Consider the following 25632-nt stretch of genomic DNA (forward strand, 5'->3'; position numbering starts at 1 on the left):
AGAAAAGCTCTCAAGTCCTGAGGGTGATGATTTTGGGCAAGGGAACAATGAGAGAAGCAAGATTGCCACCCATATACACACACAGTGCTGCCTCAGAACTGGCCACAGGACTCTAATCAGATGTGGTGCCAGTTAGCTTTGTTCTGGATCAAAGAGAAAGCAAAACCATGAAGCATCTGACTCCAGGCTCCTCTGCTCTGCAGAGTCCTTGCCCTTGCCCTGTTTCTTGCTTAGCAAAACATTCCAGGAGGCCCAATTCCCCATTCCCTCCCACTCCAGGCTGAATCACAGCAAAGTTGCTGGACTGGGGCTGCTTGTCAGCCTGCCAAACTTTGCTAACCAATCTTAGTGTGAAAGCAGCTGTGACAGACAGCAACAGAAAATCTGGTGTCAAATTAATTAGCTGGAAGGGACCCAGCCAAACACTGGTACTGAGGCTCACAACCACTGGATGAGTCAATTCTCACCCTCCTCAGTGTTACAGATGTTGGGCTGGGTGCAGAGCCCAATTTCCCAAAGCAGCCCATGACAGCAAGCTCCCACAAGGCAATATAAAGATGAAGCATTTCTTCTGGAGTTGGGTTTTTTTTCCTACACTGGAAGGGAATTTGTGTCTCAGTGACATCTCCCTCCAGACTTGAGTTTTCTTTTTTCCCCCAAAACAATGGCAGTGAAATGGCACCATTGGTTTTACAACTTTTTTTTTGTTCTTCCCAGAGAAGTGAATTTCTATGGTTGGAGAATTTTAAAAGTGCTGATGGAATTTGGCAGGGGTAACTAAACACACATGAGGAAGGGAAAGGAAGGGAAAGGAAGGGAAAGGAAGGGAAAGGAAGGGAAAGGAAGGGAAGCCTTTCAGTTACCATGGCAGTATGTTTCCATGGAAGCCAAATGATGATGATTTGAAGCCTGTTGCTGCCACTGGAGTGGCCTGAAGAAAATTATTAGTTTTGAAAATTAACAAAGCTACTCAGTATCTTGAAAGCCAGCCCACCCACAGCCCTCCAAATAACAAAGGCATCTTTGCATCCCTGACAAAGGATTCAATAAACATGTGGGGAAGGAAGAGAGAGCAGAAAAAATTCCACACAATGAAAAATGGGAGCTTCCTTTTATGCAACCAACAATGCAGAAACCACCCTGGTAAGCACAAGGCTGAGTGCACTTTGTGAAATATTGCACATAAAGGTCAGCAAAATCCTACAGAACATCCTGTAGGATTGACTCCTGAGGGGACTGCTTTGAGACTAGAGCTGCTTGGTTGCCATTTGTTTGAAATTATTTTCCCATAAATCATGCTGATGGCTTTCCCCCAGTTTGCTCACCCACCTCCCAGAAAAACCTTGGGGATGGAAAGCAAAATTTTCTTGTGGGTTGCCTAATCAATATTAAAGATCAGCTTAGCTGCTCTGATGCTCTCCTTGCTGGTCAGAATATCTTTTTGAATTCTTGAAGGTCACCTTGTGCCTTCCCAACCCAGTTTCCCCACAAGAAGACACTTTTCCATCATTTTTCAGAAGCCAGGGAGCCCACACAAGCTGCCTGGTGTAGTTTATCACATGTAAGTGGAAAAACATGGCACAGATTCAGCCCTCCCCAAAGGGAAGGCACAGGGATTCGGGGATGAAGCATTCAGGTTCCACAGGCTGCCAAACAAGAGATTCACAGGCAACACAAGCAGACCCAGCACTACCTCAAAAGCACAGATCAAAGTGCCTGATTTAGTGACCTTCCACCTAGAAGCAAGAACCTCTCCCTCACTGACATGAAAAAAGCCCTGTGAAAACCTTCCAAATGAGGCCCTCTGGGGATAACTCACCTGAAGAAAGCTGAACTCTCAGTGAAAGGTAAAGATCAGAGGGAAAGAGGCACCTGTTGGATCATCAGCTGAATCTGACTCCTCATTTCAGGGCAAAGAAAGATCCAAGACCTGCCCTACTGAAACATCACTCCTGTACCCCTGCCAAAAGGTCTCCTGTGCTCTCTGCTACCTCTCTTGTCCAGGAGGAAAAGGGAAGGAGAAGATCATGTTAAAGCACACCTCAACTACAAGCATTTCTTTTAAAAGAAAGGCAAGTACAAATAAAGGGCCTGGCACCTGGTTTGGGATTCCTGCTCTGCTCAGATTTCACTCAGGGCATGAGCTGCACAGAGCACTGGGGAGTGCTGCATCCCACGCCTCCAGGAAAAAACAGCCTTCCCCACCCCAGAGCCACAGACCTCCAAAGAAACTAAAACATGACTCTGCAAGAGGCACTCAGAACTAGACTACACATGAGAGCAGAACAATTGGCTTAAGTTAACACCTCTTCCCTGCTTGGGGCGCTTTTCTCAGTTCCCAAAAAGAAATCTGAGACCAAAGACTGATAAATAAAATAAATCAATAGAAGAGGGAGGTATGCCTAGTCCTCAGAGACTTCAACTGTCTTAAATCCAGCGTCACACAAAGAAGTAATTCTCTTTACTGTGTCAAAAATAAAGAGGGGAAAAAAACACACAGAGCTGCCAAATGTGTTAAATACATAATTCAGGGCAATTTAATTTAAAAAAGCAAAATACATTTCATCATTCATCGGCTGGCACGATGTATAAAAACTTTTAAATAACAACTTTAATATTAGTCACAAAATACAGCAGGTTTTATAAAAATAGCTATATGCACTGATATGACTGATAATGTAAAACCACTCTGAAGAGGCCATGCAAAGACATTCAGCTTTGACCTTTCAACTTCCAAGTGCTTGTTGCATCTGCTACTTTATTCCTTCTCAATCTGCTTGGGAGGGTTTTGTACTGGCACTTGGGGGCCTCCTCCTTCCCCCCTGCACACAAAGCCCTGGAAAAAGGTTTCAAAAAGGGCTGACAAGTTAAGGTGCATCACGGGCATCTCAGTGGCCCAATTTTCACAGCTTATGTTTCACAAAGTGCTCAACATCTGTGTCCTTCTCCACGGACCTCCCTTTGGTCACTTAAAATCTTCAGCTTTTCAGCCAAAACCCTTCCAAATTATTCTTGGCTCTGTTACACCACAGTATTGAAACTGAAAGGAAAAATCTAGACACCCAGCCTGAGATTTCTACAGGAGGCAGAATTCTGCGGCTGCAGCACCATTTTTGTACAGCTGTACTCTACTTGTGGCATTTCTAAATTATTCACACACCAAAATTCACTGATGTCTGTCTGTTCACATTAGGAAGTCCAGGTAGGACACACAAAAGGTCATGGGAGAAATACCATTTTACAGAAAGGTAGGTTTAGCTGAGGATAGCATTAATATAATAAAACCCCACATTAGTATTAAAAAGCCTAACAGTAAACTGTTACATAAACAGTCTGTTACACTGCAGATATGAGATTTAAGAATGTAACTGTTCCAAGGGGACATAATGGACATCAAACTCCAGAAAATTAAAAAAAGAGATGGGATGGAGTACATTAGAGTTAAGGGCAAAGATATGCCAGATAAAAACCCCACCCCTCCCAGTTTTCACTCCACATGCTGACACACAAATTATCAACATCATAAAAAAACTGCAGAGCTCTCTCCACCTCTAGAAATATGAGCACCTTTACAGTCCCTTCTCATTCCATTTAAGCCCAATGAATGCAATGGAGACAGAGATCCACCCAGTCACCACCTTCATTCCTGAGTCTACAGAAAGAGAGGAGGGCACTGCTGGTTGGGAACAGTCCCTACTGCTGGCAATAACAGCAGCACCTTCAAGATGTGCCACCAAGGAGAGCAGCCATCAGCAGGGAGAGGCTTGATGCTCTGCCTGGCAAAGTGTGGGTTTTTCCTGATGTTTTCAAGTTTGCATTTTAAACTGTGCTCTTCTAAGGAGAAAATGAGGAAAGCTTAGTGATTTATCACCTCAGATAATAACACAGCAGCAAACTCGTCTTCTGCAGTTTGGAAAAAAAAAAAAACCAGTTGAATTATCTTAATGCACTAAATCTGACAGGCAAAAAACATTCCCATAAAAAGCTGTCCCCTTTAAGTTACAAGTCACATCACAAGAGCAAGCTCCTAATCAAAGTGTCGGAAGCAGAGCAGCTTTTATCAGCGCTGAAAATCCAAATAAGAACACAGACTCATCCTGCCCCCGCCACAGCAGCACAGGGCTTCAGAAGGCTTTACGGGGAGCTGGCTGGAAGTCGCTGGTTTTGGTGGCGTGTGCCAGGGCCCTGCGCCGGGCCAGGCGGGACTTGGAGGGAGGGGACAGCTTCATGGAGCACACGGTGGCGTGGGCGGCGCTGTCCTGCTCCGCGCTCAGCTCGCTCTCGTGCTGGGACAGCTGCCGGTTCAGGGCGATGGCCTCGGCTGCAAACAGCGTCAGGTCCTTTGTGCTGCTGTTCCTGGCCAGGGGAAGAGAAGGAGGAAGCAGTTTCAACACAGGCACTTCACCCAATCACCCTCACAGCACAGTATCTATTTCCAGGCGTGTTTATTTCCTCTGGCAAATCATAGAGACAGCAGGGAAAATGACCAGGTAATATTTGCATTTATCCTCACTCAGAGGACCAGCAATGCATGAGAAAAGCACTCTGGGATTTTGGAAACAGCCATAGTTCTACGATTCCTTCTGCCAAGGATTTCTCATTATAAACCCAGGAAGCCACCTGAGATGTCATCCTTAATTTCTACCTGTTCTCAAATAATGGACATATGGGGCCATTCTGCTGTCCTTCTCCAGAGAACTGCAGTCCTTCTACAACTGCACCTGTGGCTTAAGGAATTGCTTTTCTGATGGGAGAACCATCTGAAATCACCAGCAGACAGAGATAAAAACAGATGTGTGACTCAGGCTCTCTGGCACACAGGTTCTCCCATCCAATCACCTGCAATGAGGCTCGCCCTGCTCACAGTAAATGGATATTGTGGGTGCCACCAACTACAAGGCAAGTCAGATCCAAGTCTGTGTTTATGGTGATTATACACCCATCAGAAAGCAGTCTCTTTGGGTAACACACGCCTTTATGCCTTTTTCTGCCCCTCCTGGGCAGCAAGCTGACAAAACCATCATTATTTCCTGTCTAAGATGAACACTGCACTGCAGGAATTCCCTCTAATGCTTTTCTCACAAACAAGCAAGATTAGATCATAAAGAAAATTCAGAGCTTTAATATTTCTGATGTTCTTAACAAAATGAGTGTGGCACATTTATGAAGCTCCATTCTCAGGCAGGGATGTTACCTCCTAATTTGTCAACTCCTCTCTCCCACCCACTCTTTCAGGAATTATTCTTGGCCAAGTTTATAGATGTTTAGAAAATAAACCCTACCTTTGAAGAACTTGAGGGGTGGGCAATCCCCTTTCAGGAGCCTGCTAGAAGAAGCATTGAAGAGAAGTTAGTTACACATTAGCAGCTGGGAACCAAGCTTTCCCAAGAGTTACAAAAAATAAGAGACTCCCCCAAATCTTTACAGATATTGGAAATAAACTAATTCACTGTGGGCAAAGCGTTTTTCATAATTTGTCACCCCTCACAAGAAGTTTTCACAGCTTGCAGGTATAAGACTACAGCTTTGGAAGCTCTCCAGAGGGTCTATTCCTTCTTTCCTGAACAGGGAACTGAAACATAAGAGGACACTGCTGTTCTTTTATAACCATATTTACCAGCATTCTGCATTACTGTATTAGCACAATAATTTGTGTACTGCAGTACTTGCTATTCACAAGAAAGCCATTTAAAATGCACAAAGCAATAATTAAACAAAACAAAGCAAACACTTAAAGGCTGACATATTCATCCAAATATTTACCATGCAGAAAAAAATAAAGCCACTGTGTATTATTTAATTAATCAAGATACAAGCACTGAAACACACAAGGACTCAAATAAAAGTTCAGAGACAGGGAACAGCTTATTTGTCACTCTGGAAGAAGAATAACTTTATATAAAGGGGGATACATACTCCTTGAAGCCATGAATGTTGCAAGACTTGAGCAGCACTAAGTCGTTCTTTGGCATCACAAACCAGAAGCTTTGAGATGAGATCTTTGGCCTCAGAGGAAATATGTGACCAGTCCTTGTCAGGAAATTCATATTTGCCCTCCTGAATGCTCTCAAAAAGCTTGTTCTGGTAAAGGAAAAAAAATATTTAATTGAAATACACTGCAACCAGAAGGTTTCTCAGGTGAGACTTCCCACTCACTTTTAACCACCTGATGTGGAGGGCAACAACTGAAACCATCCAGTGTCCTTATGCAGTCAATGGGGAGTGACAGGCAGCTGCACAGAGTGGCTCAGTGCAGCCTAAGATGGACACAATACACTGTCTGCTGAAAACACTTCCCCCCACCCCTAAGAGGGCAGCTAAAATACTCCATTTTTAGAAAACAAATGCAGGCCCTGCATAGCAACCCTCCCAGGGCTCAGCTTTTATCTGAGGAATTGCAGTGACTAAAATTAACCAGATCAAGGATTACAGACCAAGGGAGGATCCCAGAGTGGGGAAGAGGGTGAGGAGAAGCTCTGAGATCTCACAGCAGGAGGAAGGAGAGGCTGTTGCTCATGCTTACTTTAGAAACTGGCATCACTCAACTTCTCTATTGCCACCCTCACTTTGCAGTGACAGCTCACCCTCCCAGCCACCTGCCAGCATCAGGCACAGCTCCCCACTGCTGACACTGCAGCAAGTTCTGCACCCAAGGCCCAGGGGAGAACTCTGCTCTCCCCACGCAGCCAGGACATGCACACTCACCTGGCAAACCCTGCAGACTTCTCCTCTGTCCCAGCCACAGTCTGTGCCACAGTTGCCCACAAAAGGGGGGTAACCACTGAGCATGATGTACAGGATCACCCCCAGGCTCCACAGATCACACCTCTTGTCATAGAACGTGGCCTCCTCCATGAAGACTTCCACCACTTCAGGTGCCATGTATTCTGCAGAGCCACACTAAGAAACCAAATTCCATCAAGCTTTCAAAGGGAGGGTCACATCAAAACAAGACTCAGGTTTATAACTTTCCACTCTTTATACCAAGTGGCTTGGTGGAAAAGCAGAAATTTAGGCATCAGTGAATAGTGAAGTTCCTATAGTTATTTAGCAGCACCACAAGCTGTTCTACACAGCTGTGAACCTTTAATCCAAGGTCAAAACATTAACTTACATCTTTCAGGTTTTTAAGTCTTATCCATTAGTTATCAGACAAGTGTATCAGGGGAATAGATTTCTGTAAGACTTCTGCAACACTGTCAGATTTTTCTTTCACAGTAAATGGCAAAAACATAGGACTGTAGTTTTTCAAACCAATGTGTATTATAAAGCTACACACTGATAAGAGAGCTTGCATTCTCCATAGCTCATTGGCTTGGCTACAGAACCAAAAGATGGGGAAATGAACACAAAACTAAGGTTCAAAGTCTGTCCATAAGCACACAAAAATGGGCACAAAAAGTTTCTCCATTTGACTGTGTAAGAGATAAGCAGGACCAATGTGTCTCATGCAGGCCAAGAGGAGAATTAACACTGAGCTCCTGTGCTTTTGTGTATTTGTTCTGTAACTGGGAAAGCAAGACAGCATTCACCACACATACACTTGCTTGAAATGAGCTGCCCAGCACTGGGTGTAGTGGCAGTAAGCCCTTTGGAAGGTCTCCTCTGGAGATAAGAAAAACTGATTTGTTTGTAGTAGAACAAAGACAGCACAAAGCCACAACAGGTCTCTCACCGGCGTTGTTAACTCAGGAGTAGTTATGGGAGTACATGCACTGTTGAGCTTCACCCCACTGCCAAGATCAAAGTCACATATTTTTACTGGTGATATCTAAAAAATATAAGAGGTCAGGAAGACTGGGATTAATGCAAAATCTATGAATATGTATATATGTGAAGTAGAAAACCCCAGGACAGAGCACAAATCCCTAGAGAGACCCAGTCCCTCACAGCCACCTTCAGGCATTCACCTGCCCTGCCCCAGCTGCACCTCACCACCTGCACCTGATCCTGCTACACTATTCTTTTATTTGGTTAGGCAAGTGCCAGTACACATCAGGGCACTTTGAAAACTGGTCATATAAAGTGACCAGCTGGCCTCTAAATGCTGCTTGTCCATCTGGGTACTGGCTCAGAACAGATGAGGCATGAGGGTGTCACTGCTGTCCCTCCATAAGGCCAGTTGGTTTTTTATCTCTTAGCCAGATGTTCACATTTTCACAGCTCAAAGATTAATTTAATCTCTTTCAAGCATCAGTTCTGTTAAATTTAGTTGAAGTTCACTAATGGGTTCAAAAGTTTTCAAGAAGAGAAAAAACACAAGAACTGTTTTTGGGAACCAAGTTAAAAAAATTCAGTTAGGAGAGTTGAGAGACCAGAGCAGCACCTTTTCTGGAGATTCACACAGGATGTTTTCAGGCTTCAGGTCCCTGTGAGCAATACCTAAAAAGAGAGTACAAATGTTCATTAGAAAGGATACTCTGCTGTTTTATTTCTCATAACTTCTCTTTTTTTAGAAGGTGGCCTGGGAAATATTCTAGGTCTGAGCCTGCTACACACACCTGCCCCTCTTAAATATAATCATTTAACTGTAAAGTGCAACTGTTAAATGTTACTGTTGCATCCTGCTATACCTTTATCATCCTTAACTAGACAGGAGAGTCTGTCAAGCAAGTAAGAATCTAACATCAGAACATTTTGTTAGCCCAAATTAATTCTGTTCCTTAAAACCAGCTTATTGAGATGACTGACCTGTAGGAAAGTTTAGTGCTTTACACAGTTTAATGAAATTATTTTGGTGCCTTTTACAGTGAAGCTGTTCTTTCCAGGTGGATCAATTGGCTTGCTGAACTCCTACCAGCACAGACAGTACTTGAGGCACTCTCCTCAGCAAAAAATCCCCCAGATGAAAATATCCCTTTCAGGTACATACTCATTGCTGAAGCAAATGAAAAAGTTTCAGTTAGAGATGGTGAAGAAAAGCTAAAGGAAAACAGCCAAAAGGCTTCTTCATTCGACTCCTATCAGAATAGGCAAACCTAACAGGGAAGCACAAAGTTATCTGTGCAATCCACATGCAAGGTGGTTCTCTGTCAAAGTTCTTCAAATGCCTAAAACCACAATTTCTGGAAGTTCTTAATATGATCAAACTCAAATGGAAGGTAGAAAATGAGAGGCAAAAGAATCAAATCAAATGAGCAGCTTGGCTGTAATTTAACTGCAGTCTAGTCTTGATTTAGAAACTTACACTCCAAGAACACCTTACATTACTTCAGAGTACAGGAAGGAAAAATCCACCAAACTCTTGGCAAGGGAGCTTTTAATGTCAATTCTTCAGCACATTTCACAAGATGTGGCTTAAAACATAACAGCAGAGCCCCAAACTAAAGGAATCAGTGTTCATACTGACACAGTGCACATGGCTTTGGTACAAATGATGACACAATGAACCCACTGAGGTGGCCTGAGCTGACATTTGCAACAAGGCTGACCAAACTCCCAGCAGTTGGCTTGGCTCACAATGGGAAAGCCAACAGTGTCTTTTTGTATTGTTGTGTGAATTCAAATGTCTGATTATGTAACATTTGATTTTGCAGTTCCACAAAGCACTGAGAAAACAGCCGCCTTTAAACACCTCTCCAGTAGATTATCAGCAATAAAGCACACACATCCCAAGTGGGTGTAAGGCAGGATTATCATCCAGCTGAGTTTTAAACTACTCCTGTCAAAAGAATTAGTTGTCCTCATTCAAATTTTTTTAAAAGCATTTAGCTATAGGACTTCACCATTAAGCTGTGCAATGAAACTGCTTTAATTTCCTGTTTACTTTAGTGCTCTGTACCCTACTTACTAATTATTTTAATGTCACACGGAAGAACCATAAAGAGAACAATAAAATGAAAAGGGGATGTAGCTGATTCTGCAAGCTATATCCCTGCTGTCCCAGCTCACAGCAAACAACAAGAAAGCAGACTGCTGCTCTACAGCTATTTTAATCAATCACCCTCCTCTTGTTTGGGAAAAGGGGAATTAAAGCTAAAAGTTGAGAGAGAACTACAGAAAGGTATTAGCTCAGCTGATGTTAAACCTCTTGAGTGGGGTACCTGGACTTGCAGCTGTTAAGAAACCCACTACAGCCTTGCACATCAAAAAAGATTTTTTCTACATATTTGTGGCTAAATTCACTGCTTTTTATATGTTCCATATCTCAAAATCAAAATCTTCTAAACACAGGTATTCAAGAAGCACATTCTCTGAAGGTTTAATGTTGAATTATCACATAAAAACCTCTTGATCCAAACTAAGTTTGGTTTTACATTCAAATTCACTTTTTGCAACAGTCACAACATGTGACAAGATCCACATTCCTCAGGTTTACCCCTTTTACTCCAAGCATTGCTACAATTTTCTTTTTAATGGGTTCAACTTGTTGAGGTACCAGTGCTGTGATTCCAAGTCAACATATAAACAGTCCTGTGACTTGAAAGTATGGACTACAACTAAACATTTATTGATCCAGGGCCAGTACTAAGCAATTTAGGCAGCAAACCAAATCTGATGAGATCTACCAGGCTAATCAGAATAGCAAAAAGGAAAGAAAATATGTATCAAAATAAATATCCCACAAACAGTATCCAATCTCATGCCATTCTGTTCAGAGCTAGTCACTGTAAGAGTAACTGAAGCTGCAAGGCCAGAAAATCACAACCTAGGAAAAACTTCAAAAGTATCCATCATATTCAGCCCAAAAATATACTCTGGGATGTCCATAATGCACAGAAATTTTTGAATTTAGACCAAAGTATTCCCAAGTCAAAAAAGCAGCAGAAATACACTAACATAATAAAAATCTCTGTAAACATAACTGCTTTAAATGTAAGCAAATTCCAAAGGAATTGAGGACATCTTCAAATAAAGACTATGCTTCACTTAGATCTCTCAATTTAACAGTGAGAGTCTAAATGTGGGCAGCCAAAAGCTACTGCAAACCAACAGGTCTTGTGACCAGCAGAAATTCTGAGTAATTACAAAATAGAAACTCTGTTGACCTGAAAAGATGAGGAAATTAAAATTTTATTAGAACCCTTTTGAGTAACCTTTATATGGTGGCTTGTGTAACAGGAACAAATAGACTCAACCCTAATGTTAAATCTCTCTGGGTGATGATTCAAGTTTTCTTCTTGGAAAGCCTGTACCATCCTAACACTCCCAATTACTGAAAATACTACAGTATGAAAATAGAATCATAGAGGAAAGCAGCTTAAGTCATCTGGCATTGCTGTAAATGGGAACACTAGCAAAAGGTGGCTACTTAGAGATAAATGTGCTTTATAACCTGAGTGTACAGTATTAACTGGTAAAGATGGAGGCAGCCCTCTCTCACCTTTTGTATGAAGAAAGTCCAGAGCAGAGGCAATGTCTCTCACCACTTTGCTTGCTTCTCGTTCATTGAAGTGCTTCCTCTTTTGAATATGGGCCAGGATTGAACCTGTCAGGGTAACAGGTGAAAGGGAAAACCTCAGCATGAATGCTGAGCTAGTTCCAAGCATCATGAACCCATCATCTCATTTTCACACTTCATAGCAGCCTTTCACAGCAGGCAACTTCTGTGGAGCAAAGAGGGGAATGACTAAGCAGAAAAGGCACAACTGAGCAGCTTCACCACTTAAGTGTGCTAGAACATAATTTTCAGACAGTGCAGCTTCTAGGTTAAGCACAGCATGAGAGGCAATCACTTTTTACTGCCCCAGGACATGACTGGCCTGTTTTCCACACACTGGGACAGTGGAGATTTGCCAACAGTACCAGTAAAACTCAAACATCAGCTAAGGAGATCCATAAACACTTCAGCAAACCCAACCCACCCCAGGTCAGGGATGGTCATACTCAAATTCCCCTCATTTGCTAAAATGTCACCACTGAAACCCTGCACTGAAAGTCAAGGATGCATGTTTTGTGCCTCAACACCATCAAAGTAAAAAGAGATTTGACCTTTAAATACACATCAAATTCCCCACAGGCATCAAGGCAAGGCTTCTGCACTGACTTAAGGCAAAATTTACCCAGGGATATAAAATCTGACAAAAGTCCTCTAAATTAAAACATACTGAAGGGCTGGTAGCTTGCAGGCAGAGCCTCACTGGTATCCCTTTAACAAAGAATAAAGGGAGGTTTGATTCCTCATTTTCATAAAGTGAATTCAACCATTCATCTCAAAAGGTTAAAAATGTCTTTAAAAAACCATGTAGTCCACAGAGATCCCAGCTCCCTAAGCAGCCTTACTATTGCCTTCTATTTTCTTATTCAGAGAGGTGTATCTGTAAAAGCAATCAAAGAAACTCAAGTAGTGACTGCCATTTGTTATTAGCCCCAGTACACTCAATGTTTTCTATCTCAGGTGATTTCACTTTTATGCTCTAGTTCTAAATGTGGAAGGAAATCTCCTACTGGGTAATTCCTATTCTAATACCATCAATGCTACTGGCACTCCTGCACAGTGAGCATTCAGAGAGGGAAGAGAAAGGACGTTCAAAAAGAAGAGGGAGATGCTCAGATATGCACAGCCAAGCTGTGTCAGCTGGGTGGAGGAAGGCCACTTTGGACCAGGCTGTCAGATTTCAAGCACAGACATTTTCCCTTACTAAAACCAACACCACCTGGTTTGCTACAGATTTCTTGAGTGCACAAAGTTCAAAGGGGTTTCCTGATGTAGTTGTTCTTTGCACTTTTAGAAAGCAGTGAAAGTTCTTCAACGTTTCCAGCCCTGTGGAAAAGACCCCACACTTTGCAGGAAACAATACTGAGCTACCTGAAGGGCTCATTTCACTCAGCAGGTTTATGTGAAATTTCCCTTCTGAATAGAGCTGATGTTCAAACTCTCTCAGATAAGAATTATATCAATATCAATAAAAACACACTTTACTGACTTTGTATTCAGCCCACATAGAGAATTCTCATGAAGAAAGAATAGCAGGGCACCAGTTGTTCCTGCCTCTCCAGTACTCAGAGAAAGCATCATACAGCACCTCTCAAAATGCATTTCAGAGGAGAAAAAAAGAGAAAAAAACTCTTAAATCATACAAGTTCAATCTAATCAGCTCAATTTTAACTCACTCAATTATAAAACGCTGTCAGACAAGGATACTAAAGGGACTCTGCATATCACAGTGAACTGAAAACAGATAAAACAGGAACAGAGCTCCTTCAGTTACCACAGCTACTCGAAGGCAAAGTTGAAAATGGAAAGCCCAAATTATGCTCCAACACTGTGAGAGCAGCCTCTGAGACTGGAGTTACTGAAGTAAGACTTGCATTGAAGATTAATGTTCTCATTCTTGCCAGCCTTGCTACTCACATCAGTATCTGTAGTGCATCAGATCTGACCCCAATTCTCATTCTTTGTCTTCAAACTACATACCTAACCCTTTAAATACTGATTTTTAAGAGATATAATACTGATTTAAGAGAAAACTAACCTCAGCCCTAGCTGAGCCTGTAAAATCAGTAGCTAAGAGGGGAGTAGCATTATTATCCTCTCTGCAGCCATGCAGGTACAATGACAACCAGAAACTCACAAAAAAGAGGGTTAACTAATGGAAGAATGTGGAGATGAAAAAAAAGAAATTCAGATTCATCTCAAACAAGCCCCATTACAGCTAATTTATCAGAGACATCTGTGCATTAAGAAAAAGTGTTATGGGAAAATACAATAAAAATATGCAGAATTTTGAGAAAAGTTAAACAGAAGCTTTTACTCAAGAAATGTACACATCCCTCCCTTTCAAAAATAGTTCTGCATCTGTGCATAAAGAATTTTTATTTCTTGCACATACAGTTTGCTCCTGGAAACCTTCTTGACCAGAAGCAATAGATGATGTTCTCTGGGCAGCAGGATACTCCAGAAGTTCTCCTTTGAAGGGTTGGCCAGACTAACTCCTGGTTTTGCACAGCCATGCAATTAGCAGGTACTGTAATTATACTCCATGCGGACAAATGTGAGAAAGCCCATGAAGTGCTTGCTGCAGCTTTCTCATTGCCCAGGTGAGTGGGAAGTGCAGGAGCCCAGTGACCACTCAGGCTCACTTGATGGGCTCTCAAACACCCACAAGCACAACTGGTTCTCCATAACAGCAACCCCAGGCACGGGCAAGATGATTTTCATAACAGAGCTCCAGGCAATGAAGTCAATTCTACATCAAAGGGAAATTCTGCCAGAGTACAGAGATGCTGCACTAAATTCTCAAGCATTTAAAGTGAGTTCTTCAATTACTACTTTAAAACAGAGGCAAATAGGAGCCAAAATGATTCAATGAGCAAAGGCACAGTTTCTGCACAGTACCTCCTCGCAGCTTCTCAAAGACCAGGTAGTATCTTGTGTCATCTTCAAAAAATTCTATTAACTCCAAAATGTTCCTTTAAAAAAAGAAACAAAAAAGGGAATAAAGGAAACAAGCATAGAGTGTACACACAGCAATGAAGAGTTTCAGCCCAGGGTGCATAACTAGGAAGTGCCAGAAGTAACCAAAAATACAAGTTCTAGTTAATCAAGTTGCTTTGGTTGCCTGTGGCATTAAAACCACATTTCCAACACCCACTGAAATTTAAGCATGGGAAAGAGGCCAAACAGCACACTCAGACAAGATTGTGAGAGCTCTGCTACTGCTCAATTGACAGGAAGATAACTGGTTGTAGGTTGTATTTAATAATTTAAAACACTGCATTTGTGCTGAAGGCAGAAATAAAGAAAAAATAATTAAACTGGCATTCTTTCTCTCTGGAAATCACAAAGCAAAACACAGAGGACTCAAAGGAGACAGGCATCTGTCAACAAGATATTAAATCCAGCTCCTTAGTTGCCATTTTTAGACCAACTCCTGTTTAGCTCATGCAAATTCTTTGCAGCACAAATACCCCACATTGCTTTGAGAATGTCAAATGTGTAAGTAAGTCAGAATTTTTTACATTTAATGGTACACTCAACCCCCAAAATTCTGCATGTGGTCATGTGAGCTTGAGTTCTTCATCAGTTGTGCACTGGATGACCATTTACTCTTAACCTCACAAAAGAGGAAACTCATGGTCTGCTTCTCTACAGCACAACATAAACCCATGAATTTGGTAAAAAAGCTGGTTTTGAAATTATTTCTGTATGTTATATTAGGCATTTGTTTGAAAAATTCAATATAAGCAGCACAATTGTAATATATATACCATCTGTTGTATATACATTCTAGATTAACAGAGACATCTGAAGTAGCTTCAGAACTGCCTCAAACCCATCACAAAGTTCCCAGGGCCTGCACAGCTTTTCTTCCTCTTCAGCCATGAGCAGCAGCTTTGCAGTTGCCTCATCCTGTGGCTGCATGAAGTCAGCACACATCCAAATGAGAACTATGTTAGCTTTTTGCTGACCTAAGAGTTCCAGTGCAAAAGCAGGAAGGCTGACACAAGGAGGAGGGCAAACCACACACCAGGGAAAGGAATGGTGAGATTTCCTTTCCACAGCAGCTGGTATCATGTCAGTTTTTGCTGATGGTGAAATCACAGGGGAAAGTGTCAAAATGTTAATTTCTCATCTGGACAAAAGCCATGCATCATTGAAGCACAATCAAGCTACATTGACCTGGCTGCTGATTGAGTTGTGTAACTATTAATCTGTAAATATTTCACAGGTAAAGAAGGGGAAATTCTTAATCTGAGTAAGTCAAATCTAAATTTCAAAGTGGTTTTAAGGAGACTGATGCAAAGTTTCTAACTTTGTCACGTATAAAAATTTGAAAACAAATAATCAAAACACTTTAAATAAACAAAGACAAGACCATACTTACTTGTTACCCTGGCACTGGTACAGAGTTTCTATCTCACGAAAAACCCGACTCCGACTATGCCCAGCATTTTTTTCAATGATCTGTGAAAAGGAGTTTTAAGAACTCATATTTGAAAAAAATTACTGCAGGAACCATGCATATAGCTCTGGAATTAGGTAACTGTTCCAAGGTTTGAATCTAGGGCATGCCCACTGGAGAACAACGCTCCACCTTTGTTTGTTTGTTCAATTTCTCATCTGGCATTTGTTTACAGAGCAGTGTCAGCAGAGCTCTGGAAGGCATTCAGAGGACAAGAGAAATTAGGGCAGGAAGAGAAGAAAGGAACTAAATCCACACATTACACAGCCAGTGACCAGTTACCACAAGCTTTTTCTTGCATAATTTTAACTTTGCAATGTGCAGAACAGGATATCCTCCTGAGATCTACCAAGAATAGATTTGAGTCACATCAGACACTGAACAGTCAAAAAGAAGAGATTTGTCATTAGAGGCATTTAAGCAACAAATACCGAATTCACCACAAAATAAAAGTTCATAGTGTAAACTTTATAGAGACCCAATAATAGAACCTAAAGAAAACATACATTCAATCTCAGAGCCATCAGAAGTCTCCTTCACACCATCCTTAGGTTGAAAGAGGACAAGAGGCTGATCCTCAATGATTGCTGCATAAACTGAAAGCTCATGACATTACCAAGACATCACCATCACCTGTATCCAGGACTGGTTTCTTATTCCTGCAGCCTGAGCTCTCTGGTGCAGGACAGGCAACCATCCACCAGTACTACATGGGTCTCTGCATCTGATCACATCAAATTCCTAATGCAGAGCTTTGTTTATTTCAACCTTTAAACTTCAACAATTTTACAAAGTACAGAAAAAAATCCAGCATCTATGGAACTACATTTTCAAAGGGACTTAAAATTTTGTGCCCATTTTTGAATAGAATCAAGCACAAATCTTCCCTATTGCTGTTATTTGTGTTTGTAATTAAATGGAGGACTCAGGATAACAACAAATTTGTAAATGAGCCCAGCTTTTCAGTGATATTACAGAAAGAAGATTGGCCTCTATCAAAAATTAAAGACAGCTTTACATGAACCATTGGGAGCACCTGATGCTCTCTGAACAGCACCCAAAATCTTGCACTGTTTGGGAGGCCATGCTGGATAATGACTCAGCCTCTTCTTTCATAAGAAGAGACAAAGGTAGGCTACAACTAAAGCAGGGCATGAGAGGAAAGCTTGCCCTGAGATCCAGTCACAGTGATTTACTGGTTGTGATTTCTACCTGCAGCTGATAAACCAGTTCACTCTGGAGGCACAACACTTCAGAGGACAGGTTTTCTCAACAGTTATAAAACAAGCTCATTTCAAGCATCAAAAATTTCCTAGAAGGATTTGCTATTACCCACTCTATTGCAGGTTTTCCCTGAGATACTCAGAGGGAGTAGACACATCACAGACAGAAGTGATGCTGCTTTTACTCTCTACTTACTTTGACTGCATATTCTTTCCCAGTCTGGAGACTGACAGCACCCTGAACTTTAGCATATGCTCCCTCACCAAGCAGCTCAGCAGTCAGCTTGTACAAGTCTGCCAAAGAAACCCAGAAGAAAGGACACATCCATCCAAGTGAATTTTGAAAGTGAAAGTTATTTTAATGAATAACATCAAGACAAGCTCTTTATCTGCTAAGCTTCCCTCAAATTTATGTAGTATTAAAACAGACATGCCAGTCTTAACTATGCTTCCTTTTTCACCTCCCTCTTTCAAGTTCAAGAAAAATTAGAAGTAAACTTTATCACAGCATCAAAATTGCTGAGATATAAAACATTTGTAGTATGAACAAATGTGTAATCTCTAGGATCTCAGCCACTTTCCCTGTCTTCATGTAAAACTCAGAAACCTTTTTTCAGATGGAAGACAATTAATTATTTGATCAGAAAATGCTGCCATACATAATCTACTTGCAGAGATGGTGTTTTAAGTATTACAAACTTGAACATTTAAACCTGGAGTTTGTTGCTGCTACCATTTTTATTTGAAATGTATCTTCCATTGCTACTTGCTCACTAAGAAGTTTTATACTGCTCAGTTTTCTCACTGAACTATATTTTACTTACAAAATTTCACAGCATTTGTGCACACATCTATTCAACCAAAACCTTTTGACATCAGCACTGTTCCTACCAGAAAATACAATGTCTAGCTAAGAAAACAGAAAAATATCAGAAGCAAAGCAGACTGTAACAGCTAAAAGCTTTTCAATTGTCACCAACCTTCAAACTTCCCAGGGACCTGATCTGTGGCTCTGGTTCTTTTCTTCTTTTTCCTTTTCCCACTGTCTGCTATGGGGACAGGCTGGCTGCTGACCATCTCTGTGTGACAGAACACAGAGGTGACTTTAACAATCAATTACTTCAGGAGAAAATGCACATGCTCTTGTGTGTTTATGGTCCTATCTATCCAAAAGTTTCTCTGCTTTGCTTCATCATAGGTTGTCACCTCTTTTTCAAATATCAGAGGAAACCTAAAAAGGCAATTCGGGTGCCAATTAATAGTTTGGGGGGTTGATAAATAAATGTAAAAACAGGAGGGAACAATAAAGCATCTATACTGAATCCTTATCTCATAGCACAGTAAGGCAAAGCACAGAAATAACCCAGAACACAACACATGCCCTGATACCAGACAACGCTTGCAGCCCTCACAAGGGCACTCCTCTGAGCTATTCTGCTGTTTTACAAAGAGATTTTTTTCAAATCAGCTCAAGGAAATGAGCCTCCAAAGGGGCAGGAAGGTGTGGGGAAGTTTCAAATCACTCAGTGAAACAAAGCAACCACAGGAGTTAAAGTATCACAAGAGAGATCTAGGTCAGTTAATGCTGCCAAAAGGCCACAAAGAAAACCATTTCTCACAGAACCATAATGTACCTTTCTAAACCACAGATCAGTGGGTAATTTATGCTCCAAACCAAGAAGTGTTAATGGCATTTATATTGTTTTTTCCTACATTACTAGCTGCAGATACTACAAGAGCTTAGTCAGGGGTAACAATTCACTGATGCAAGATAGTATGGCAGAAAAAACACCTGCATATTGTTTTTGAAGCTTAAATAAAAACATGGCCATATTTGTACAGCTAACCTAGCTCCAAAAAGTTAAATGATTCCACACTGAGGTTCTAGGCAGGAGCACTTCACACCGATCACATCCAGCTAAGTTTGCCTCAACAGCTTAAAATCTCAGCTGAAAGTCTTCAAGGCAGTAGCAAAGTGCACCTAAGACATTTTACAGCCATGAGGAATTCTGACTAAATTCACTTTTAATCATCTTGTACTACAGAAAAACCTAAATCACTAGTAGAATTATGAGAACACTGGCAGTGAAAGACAAGTGCCAAAAACTTCTGTCGATTCTCTTTTAACAGAGATTGTGATGAGCAGTTTTTCTGCCTTTCACTATTTCTAAAGTACTCAAAACATGGGAGAAGCTCCAAGGCAGAAAACATTCCACAACAATCTACCAATGCATTAAATACTTTTTCTTTGCCCCATTACATTTTTCTTGTTCTTATCTGTCAGTAACAGCTACTGTGAATGTCACTTAGAACCCACATGTCTGAAAATTCAGGGTAAGTGTTATTATAAAAGTCCTTTCTTGTTAACCACTTTGTGAAACACTTAAACATATATCACTCAAAGCCTCAAAACAACAATAAACCCTCATTTTCAAGTCTTAGGCAGAATGTGTTCAGAAATCATCATGATGGATGTTCTAGATGACTTCCTAAATACAGTAATATAAAGCAAGTTTTACCAGTTTCTGAAGAAACAGCTTCCTTTTAACTCAAACTGACACACATACAGCTTCAAATTTTAACATAAAAAGAAGGTGAGCCTTTGGCAGCAAATTCCAGCTCTCCTCAATTTCAATCCAACTTTCCTCAAGAGTTATTCAGAACTGGGACTAAAATGACACACCTGAAGCTGCTCAGAGATAGGTCTGCTCTGCTTGAAGGTGGTGCTTGATTTCCACAAGGTGTCAAACAAGTAACTTTAATGGCCTGACCTTCCACAAGCCATAGCTAGGCAGATTCTATTCCATTTCAAATATCACAGCTTCAGAGCTTGAAACTAAAAATCTACCTTTGATTAAAAATCATCAAAAACTCCAGAATGTGAATCCTGTCTCTCAGCACGGCTGACAGCTTCACAACCAGCTCCTGCACTCTACCAGCTGGCTCTGATATTTACAGTCAGCTGTTTATTAACTCACTACATTATTTCAATTCCCTTTAGTCTGACTCTATTCCTAAATTACAGAGAATTACTTCCCTGAAAACAGGAAGTTCACTAGTTATGTATACAGAAACCGAATTGCTGAAAAGTTGACATTTTTAACCTATAGTCTTGACTAAATTTGCCATCACATTAAAGCATGAAGTGTTAGTTGTGTTAGATTCTTATTACTGCTCTGGTCTGCTATTTCATATCTGACTTCTGTCAACACAGCTCATCCTTTAAAGGTATCACAGCCTCACTCCCATTACTCATTTGTTCTAATGAGCCAGTACTTAATTAACAGCTGGTACTACAAGAAAATGCCTTTAGTCCAGCCAAACATTTTAGAGATTTTTCAAGCTTTCCAAGAAATGCTTTTTTTTTCCTGCAACTCTACAACCAAAAGAGTTTCTGGAGACACTGAAGGACAGGGTGCCTCAAGCATCCAAGCAATGCTGAGGTGTCCTGCCTACTGCAGGAGTGCTCCTGGTGACAGGCACACTGTGGGCTCTGAGGCAGCTCACCCTGCCAGACAGAGCTCAGGGACTGCATGGACTGCTCTGGAGGGAAATGGCCACAGACACGTCAGGTCTAAGGTGGGTGTCTTCAAATTCTGATCTGTCCTTCTACAGTCAGGTTAGGATTATTACTCACAGGCTAATATCACCAGGAAAATCCACAGAGAGATGAGAGCAAGTTTCTGTCTTAGCTGCAGTTTTGTTGAAGGCCCTGAATTTTATTATCATCATAACTCAGTGTTGAGGCAATATTTAACACACACACACTATTCAGAGCCTGTGTGGGAAGATAGTTACAGCCTTTCTCCTTTGCTGTAAAGGAAACTTGCAAACAAAGCCAAGAGAAGAAGAAAGGGAACAATTACCACAAGTTTCACTTCATTCAGACCTTAAGTAATCTTTCATCTTGCTTCCTGACACTCCATATATGAACATGCCAAAATCCACTACCCAGACCTAACTCCCCTCTCATTCTAATCTGCTTCCCAAAGGAAGGAAGAGGATATTTGGAAACAAGCACATGTGTGTAACAGGAAGCACTTGGGAACACAGAAGAGATGCCTTTTTCTGTTTAGAAGAAAATACCTTGTTTGTGTGTTTGAACTCAGTGGAAGAAAGCAGAGTCTGGGTACCACCACCTGCTCCAAAACTGGGTCTTGCCTGAGCCAAGTTGTTCTGGAGCTGAAAAGAAACACCATCACATTACCATTCAGAAATCATGAAAATGTTTTCCCACACATTTAGGTAGTGCTCAGAGCCTGAAGACATTGCAAGGACTTGTTTTGCTGGGCTTCACATGAACACACAGCAAAAGCACACCCCTACAATTTCACTGGAACAAAATGAAAACAGACTCCAGTCCAGTTTTCCTCCCAGCTCAGTGTCTCACATTGTTCCTGGACCCTTCCTCCTCCATCAACACTGATTCCTACAGATGTGGCTCAGAATGAAACTGGACACACTCAGCAGGTGCTGATTCTGCAAAAACCATCCAGCTGCAGGAAGCTCAGAACAACCCAAGCTGCCTTTATAAAGCAGCTACAGTGATTAACTGTGTGTGTAATGTTACACATCAAGAGATACAATTTGGAGAGGAAGCATGTTCAATGATGTATGACAGTCCTGTGTCAAATCAGATTATTTTGTACTTGTTCTGTATTAAGTACATTAATTTCAAATTGTAAGAAGTGAATACTCTTACTTGATTTTTGCACTAGTTTTTCACAATTCATTCTTAGCTGTCTGAGTTACCTTCTCATTCCACCTACAGCACAACTTTTAATTTTGTTTAATCTGAGTTATCCATGAAGGGACAGGAACTTAAAAACATTCCATCATCTTCTCAATAATATACAAGAGCATTAACATTTCCAAATGAACACCTGAAAGTTCACAGGAAGCCCAAGCAATCCAATTTCATCAAAGAGCAAGTCTGACAAAAATTATTGATCCAGCCTTATCACAGCATTGCTGTAACAACCCACAGTGTCACAGCTGACACCACCTGCCTGAAACCCTTCACACTGGGGAAAAGGTTACAGCAACCTTTCCCTTTATGTCCCTGCTTCCCCCTGCCATTCCCTCTGTCGCACTTCCAGGAGATCAGTGTCACATCATCTCCTGCTTGAGCAATTTGCAGAGTAACTCTTTGGTACTTTCAGCTAACACTTCCCTTGCAAACTAAGAGTGGTTTTCTGAGGTTCCCAGTCAAACCCTCCAGCCATGGGTGGATCTCACTTTCCAGGATAGCACATCAAGTTATTTCAGATAGATTCCTCTCATCCCATTTTCTTACTTCACCAGGATTACTGCTGGGGAAGCAGGGAGAACCTTGATGGAGAGGAGAGCACACAGCTCGGGAACAGCACATTTTGACACACGTGCTGCAGACATGAGACTTGCTGAAATCAGCCTGTGTTTCCCCAGGCACACATGCATGTCTCTAAAAGCAGCAGTTATCACTCACAATGGCAGCAAAAGAACGGTTATCATCCCCACTGGAAAGACAGAGGCAAACAAGAGAAGTGTCCTGATCCAGCTAAGACATAACAAGTAAGGAGAACAACTTAGACTGAGCATGGCTTAAAAACATTGTAATCTTTTTAATTTCTGGTTCAAGGACAATGTGTCTCCAAGGCAGCCACATAGTTGGGAGGATATAACAGGGTGTATTTCACAGGGCTAACAAATAACTGTGAATGGTGAGCTCTGCTGGGAACAACATGGCTCACACGCTGGTTATTGCACTAAAGAACATCCTCTGTCCTTCCACAGCCAGCAGAACAGGCAAACAGAATATTTACTGCTCCTGATCACTGGCAGGTAGCTCATGCTTAACACCTGCCATCACAGGGCAGTAAGAACTTAGCAGCAAAGTTATTTTAAACTCCATCACACACATTCTAAATGAGAAAACTCCTAGCAATAGTGGGTAGACTCAACTACTTAAAGGCTCTCCAACCCCTAGAGCACTTTTAAATTAAGGAGATATCCAATGTAAGTAGGTTCTGAGGGCCCTTTACTAAACAGCAAGCTGTTTATTCTCTTCTACATCTGATGGCATGAACAACTCTCAGAAGATTGTCTCTGCATCACCAAGTAGCTCCTCTAATCCCCCTCAACTCCCTTGTTACTGTAAACCAAGGAGAAAAACTTCTTTGAAGACAACTTTTCTTTTCATACAGATACAAGACAAACATTTCCTGCTCTTGCTCCACACCCATAAATGATCAATCAGATAATCACATCTGTCACTGGAGAAAAAAGCTACACAACATACACCTACATCAGCAAGCAGCCTTGTTTGGAGAAGCTAATCTAAATTAATGTTTTTCTAAACCTTGAAGCAAATTGATTTTTCTTTATCTTCCCCTTTCTGTGCTTTCAACTCTAAAATTAAGTCATTAAACTCCACTGTATTGTCACATTTGATGTCACGTAAGATTTGTACCAGTGTTCTAACATTTGTTACCAGGAAGGTACTAGAAGGAGAGAGGACACCGCTCACAGCAGTAAATACTTTGTTTGAAAGCATTACAGAGGACTGTACCATGAAATAATATCATAGAAGCATATTGGTTGAAAAAGACCTTTAAAGAGCCAAGAAAGTTTCAAATGCACAAGGCACCCCACTTTACCTGGAGGGCTGCCAATACAAAACACCTTTAGAACTGAAGAGATAGAGGTTCAGCTCCACAGGAGTGTTTTCTCTTGCTTCCATCCAGCACCTGGGAGGCATGAAGAGGAGCTCTGTTTAGGTAAAAAAAAAAAAAAAAGCAAACAATGGTTCTTTGAAGTTATCAGAATATACATCAACCTTCCCAAGCCCAATTGTGAGTCATAACATTGGATGATAGAGGGTTGTAGAAGAGATCAGCTTGTAAATGGCAAAAAAAAAAAAAAAAAAAAAAGGCAGTGGCTTATTTCCCAACAGATCTGACACTTCACTGACAAGTGCCAGTGGTGTCAGGGAATGGGCTGATTTTTGGCTATCACAAGTCCTGCTGATGCCAGCAGCCGAGCTGTCACCCAGGGCTGTCCCGCTGCCTCCCTCGCCTCAAAAGGTCACCCTGCCCGAGCTAATGCCACAAAGTACTCATCAGGCAGATTTTCAGTGCTCCTCGGGGCTCACAGCTCTCGTTTTATGCCGAAGGAAAAGCACAAGAACGAAAAGATTTCTCGTGATCACACCTAGAAGTTGCTCCGTTCGCCTTCGCCTGTTTTCCCACTCCAGCAATGTCAATAGAAAGCAGCTGCAGTAGGAGCGTACACACTTACCACTCTTTATTGAAAAACGCACTAGGTATGAAACACAGCACTTTAAACCTTCGGGGAACATATTCCCAGCTCCAGACACGAGGAAACTCCCGCATTCCCAGGGGAGAGCCCCCAGACCAAGAGCTGCCGGCCGGAGAGCTGTGGCACCTTCCATCCGGGGGCTGCCGGCGCTCCCGCGTCCGAGCGCTCAGCCCGCCACACTCCGGACGAGCCGCAGGAGCTCCCGCGGGTACGGACCGAGCCCCTGGGGACTGCCCTCCCTGGCCTCCCCTCAGCTGGCCGGGCCGGGAAGCGCCGCGACCGCAGCCCCCCCTACCCTCACCTCCATGGCGGCCGCGGGTCCCTCCTTGGCGGGGCGGCACCGCCCGCCCCCGCCCTGAGCCTGAGCAGCGGCGGGAGCGCGCCTGCGCGCGGCACCGCCCCCTCCGCGCCCCCTCACGGCGGCTCCTCTGAGGGGACGGGACGGGGAACAGCAATGGGGCAAATCAAATCAATGGGGCAAATTAATGGAGTATAGCGGGGTCCTGCTCCCCAGGCTGGGCTGGCTGCTTGCCGTGTTCTCCTTCCCCCATGAGCGATATCACAGCATCACTTCGGCTGGAGAACCGAAGATCGCCGCGTCCGGTCGATGAGCGAGCACCGCTGTGTCAAGGGAGTGCCGCGTCCCGTCCTTCCTTAAACGCCTCGCCGTCTTTCCTTAAACACCTTCAGGCAGGACAGACTAAGAACGGAAAGGAAGAGTAAAGTGACAACAACCAAGGGCTTAGATAAAGTTGGGGAGGCACAGGATGGAAACCCCGCTGCTGGACAAAGAGTCCGAAGGACTCCGAGACGGTGGTGCTGGAAACCACCTCAGCAGCAGCGCTGTGTTCCACCCTCACTTGCTCCCATCCCCTTTGGGATAATCAAAATCCTTCTGCATTTTTTCAACTCTTCCTTGAATACTTTAGATGCAGCCTATTTTCCTCCAGCTAATTCCTTACCTCTCCACAACTGATTAGAGGGAAACATATGTTCCCTTTGTGTCCCATACAGCTACGAAGAGATGCGGCAATGTAAGAGCAGTGAAGGAAAGACAAACATGCCACTCAAATACTTCAAAAATATTTTTTAACAACTACGATTGAATTAGGCTTTTAATCTGTCAGTTTTATCCCTTTTTATGTTGTTATTATTGCCAGAAAATAGATTTGATTGGAAAAACAATCAGGTTTTCTTCTCAGCAGAGACACAAGGCACCTGCTTTGTATAATAGCTCCAAGAGAAAAAATAATAGCAGAAACCTT

General features: G+C 42.1%; 1 protein-coding gene across 2 annotated transcripts; it reads right to left on the reverse strand.

Moving 5' to 3' along the window:
* Window positions 1-4082: 4082 nt before the first annotated feature.
* MKNK1 (MAPK interacting serine/threonine kinase 1) lies at window positions 4083-24711 on the reverse strand. 2 transcript variants are annotated; one of them, XM_054285738.1, is made up of 14 exons: window positions 24669-24711; window positions 23707-23818; window positions 21155-21250; window positions 18049-18147; window positions 17265-17362; window positions 15768-15847; window positions 14279-14352; window positions 11324-11428; window positions 8327-8382; window positions 7676-7771; window positions 6706-6900; window positions 5917-6081; window positions 5283-5323; window positions 4083-4356 (listed from the first exon to the last, which is right to left on the reverse strand). In XM_054285738.1, the coding sequence occupies exons 4-14, from the start codon at window positions 18143-18145 to the stop codon at window positions 4125-4127; spliced, it is 1239 nt and encodes a 412-aa protein (XP_054141713.1). In that variant the 5' UTR covers window positions 18146-18147; window positions 21155-21250; window positions 23707-23818; window positions 24669-24711; the 3' UTR covers window positions 4083-4124. The 2 variants fall into 2 exon arrangements, with proteins under 2 accessions (XP_054141713.1, XP_054141712.1); XM_054285737.1 differs by having other exon boundaries at window positions 5283-5326.
* Window positions 24712-25632: the final 921 nt, after the last annotated feature.

This window comes from Melozone crissalis, unplaced genomic scaffold (genome assembly GCF_028551555.1).
Source record: "Melozone crissalis strain CALT ecotype California unplaced genomic scaffold, PUWL_Pcris_2 ptg000045l_1, whole genome shotgun sequence".
In the NCBI taxonomy this organism is placed as follows: domain Eukaryota; kingdom Metazoa; phylum Chordata; class Aves; order Passeriformes; family Passerellidae; genus Melozone; species Melozone crissalis.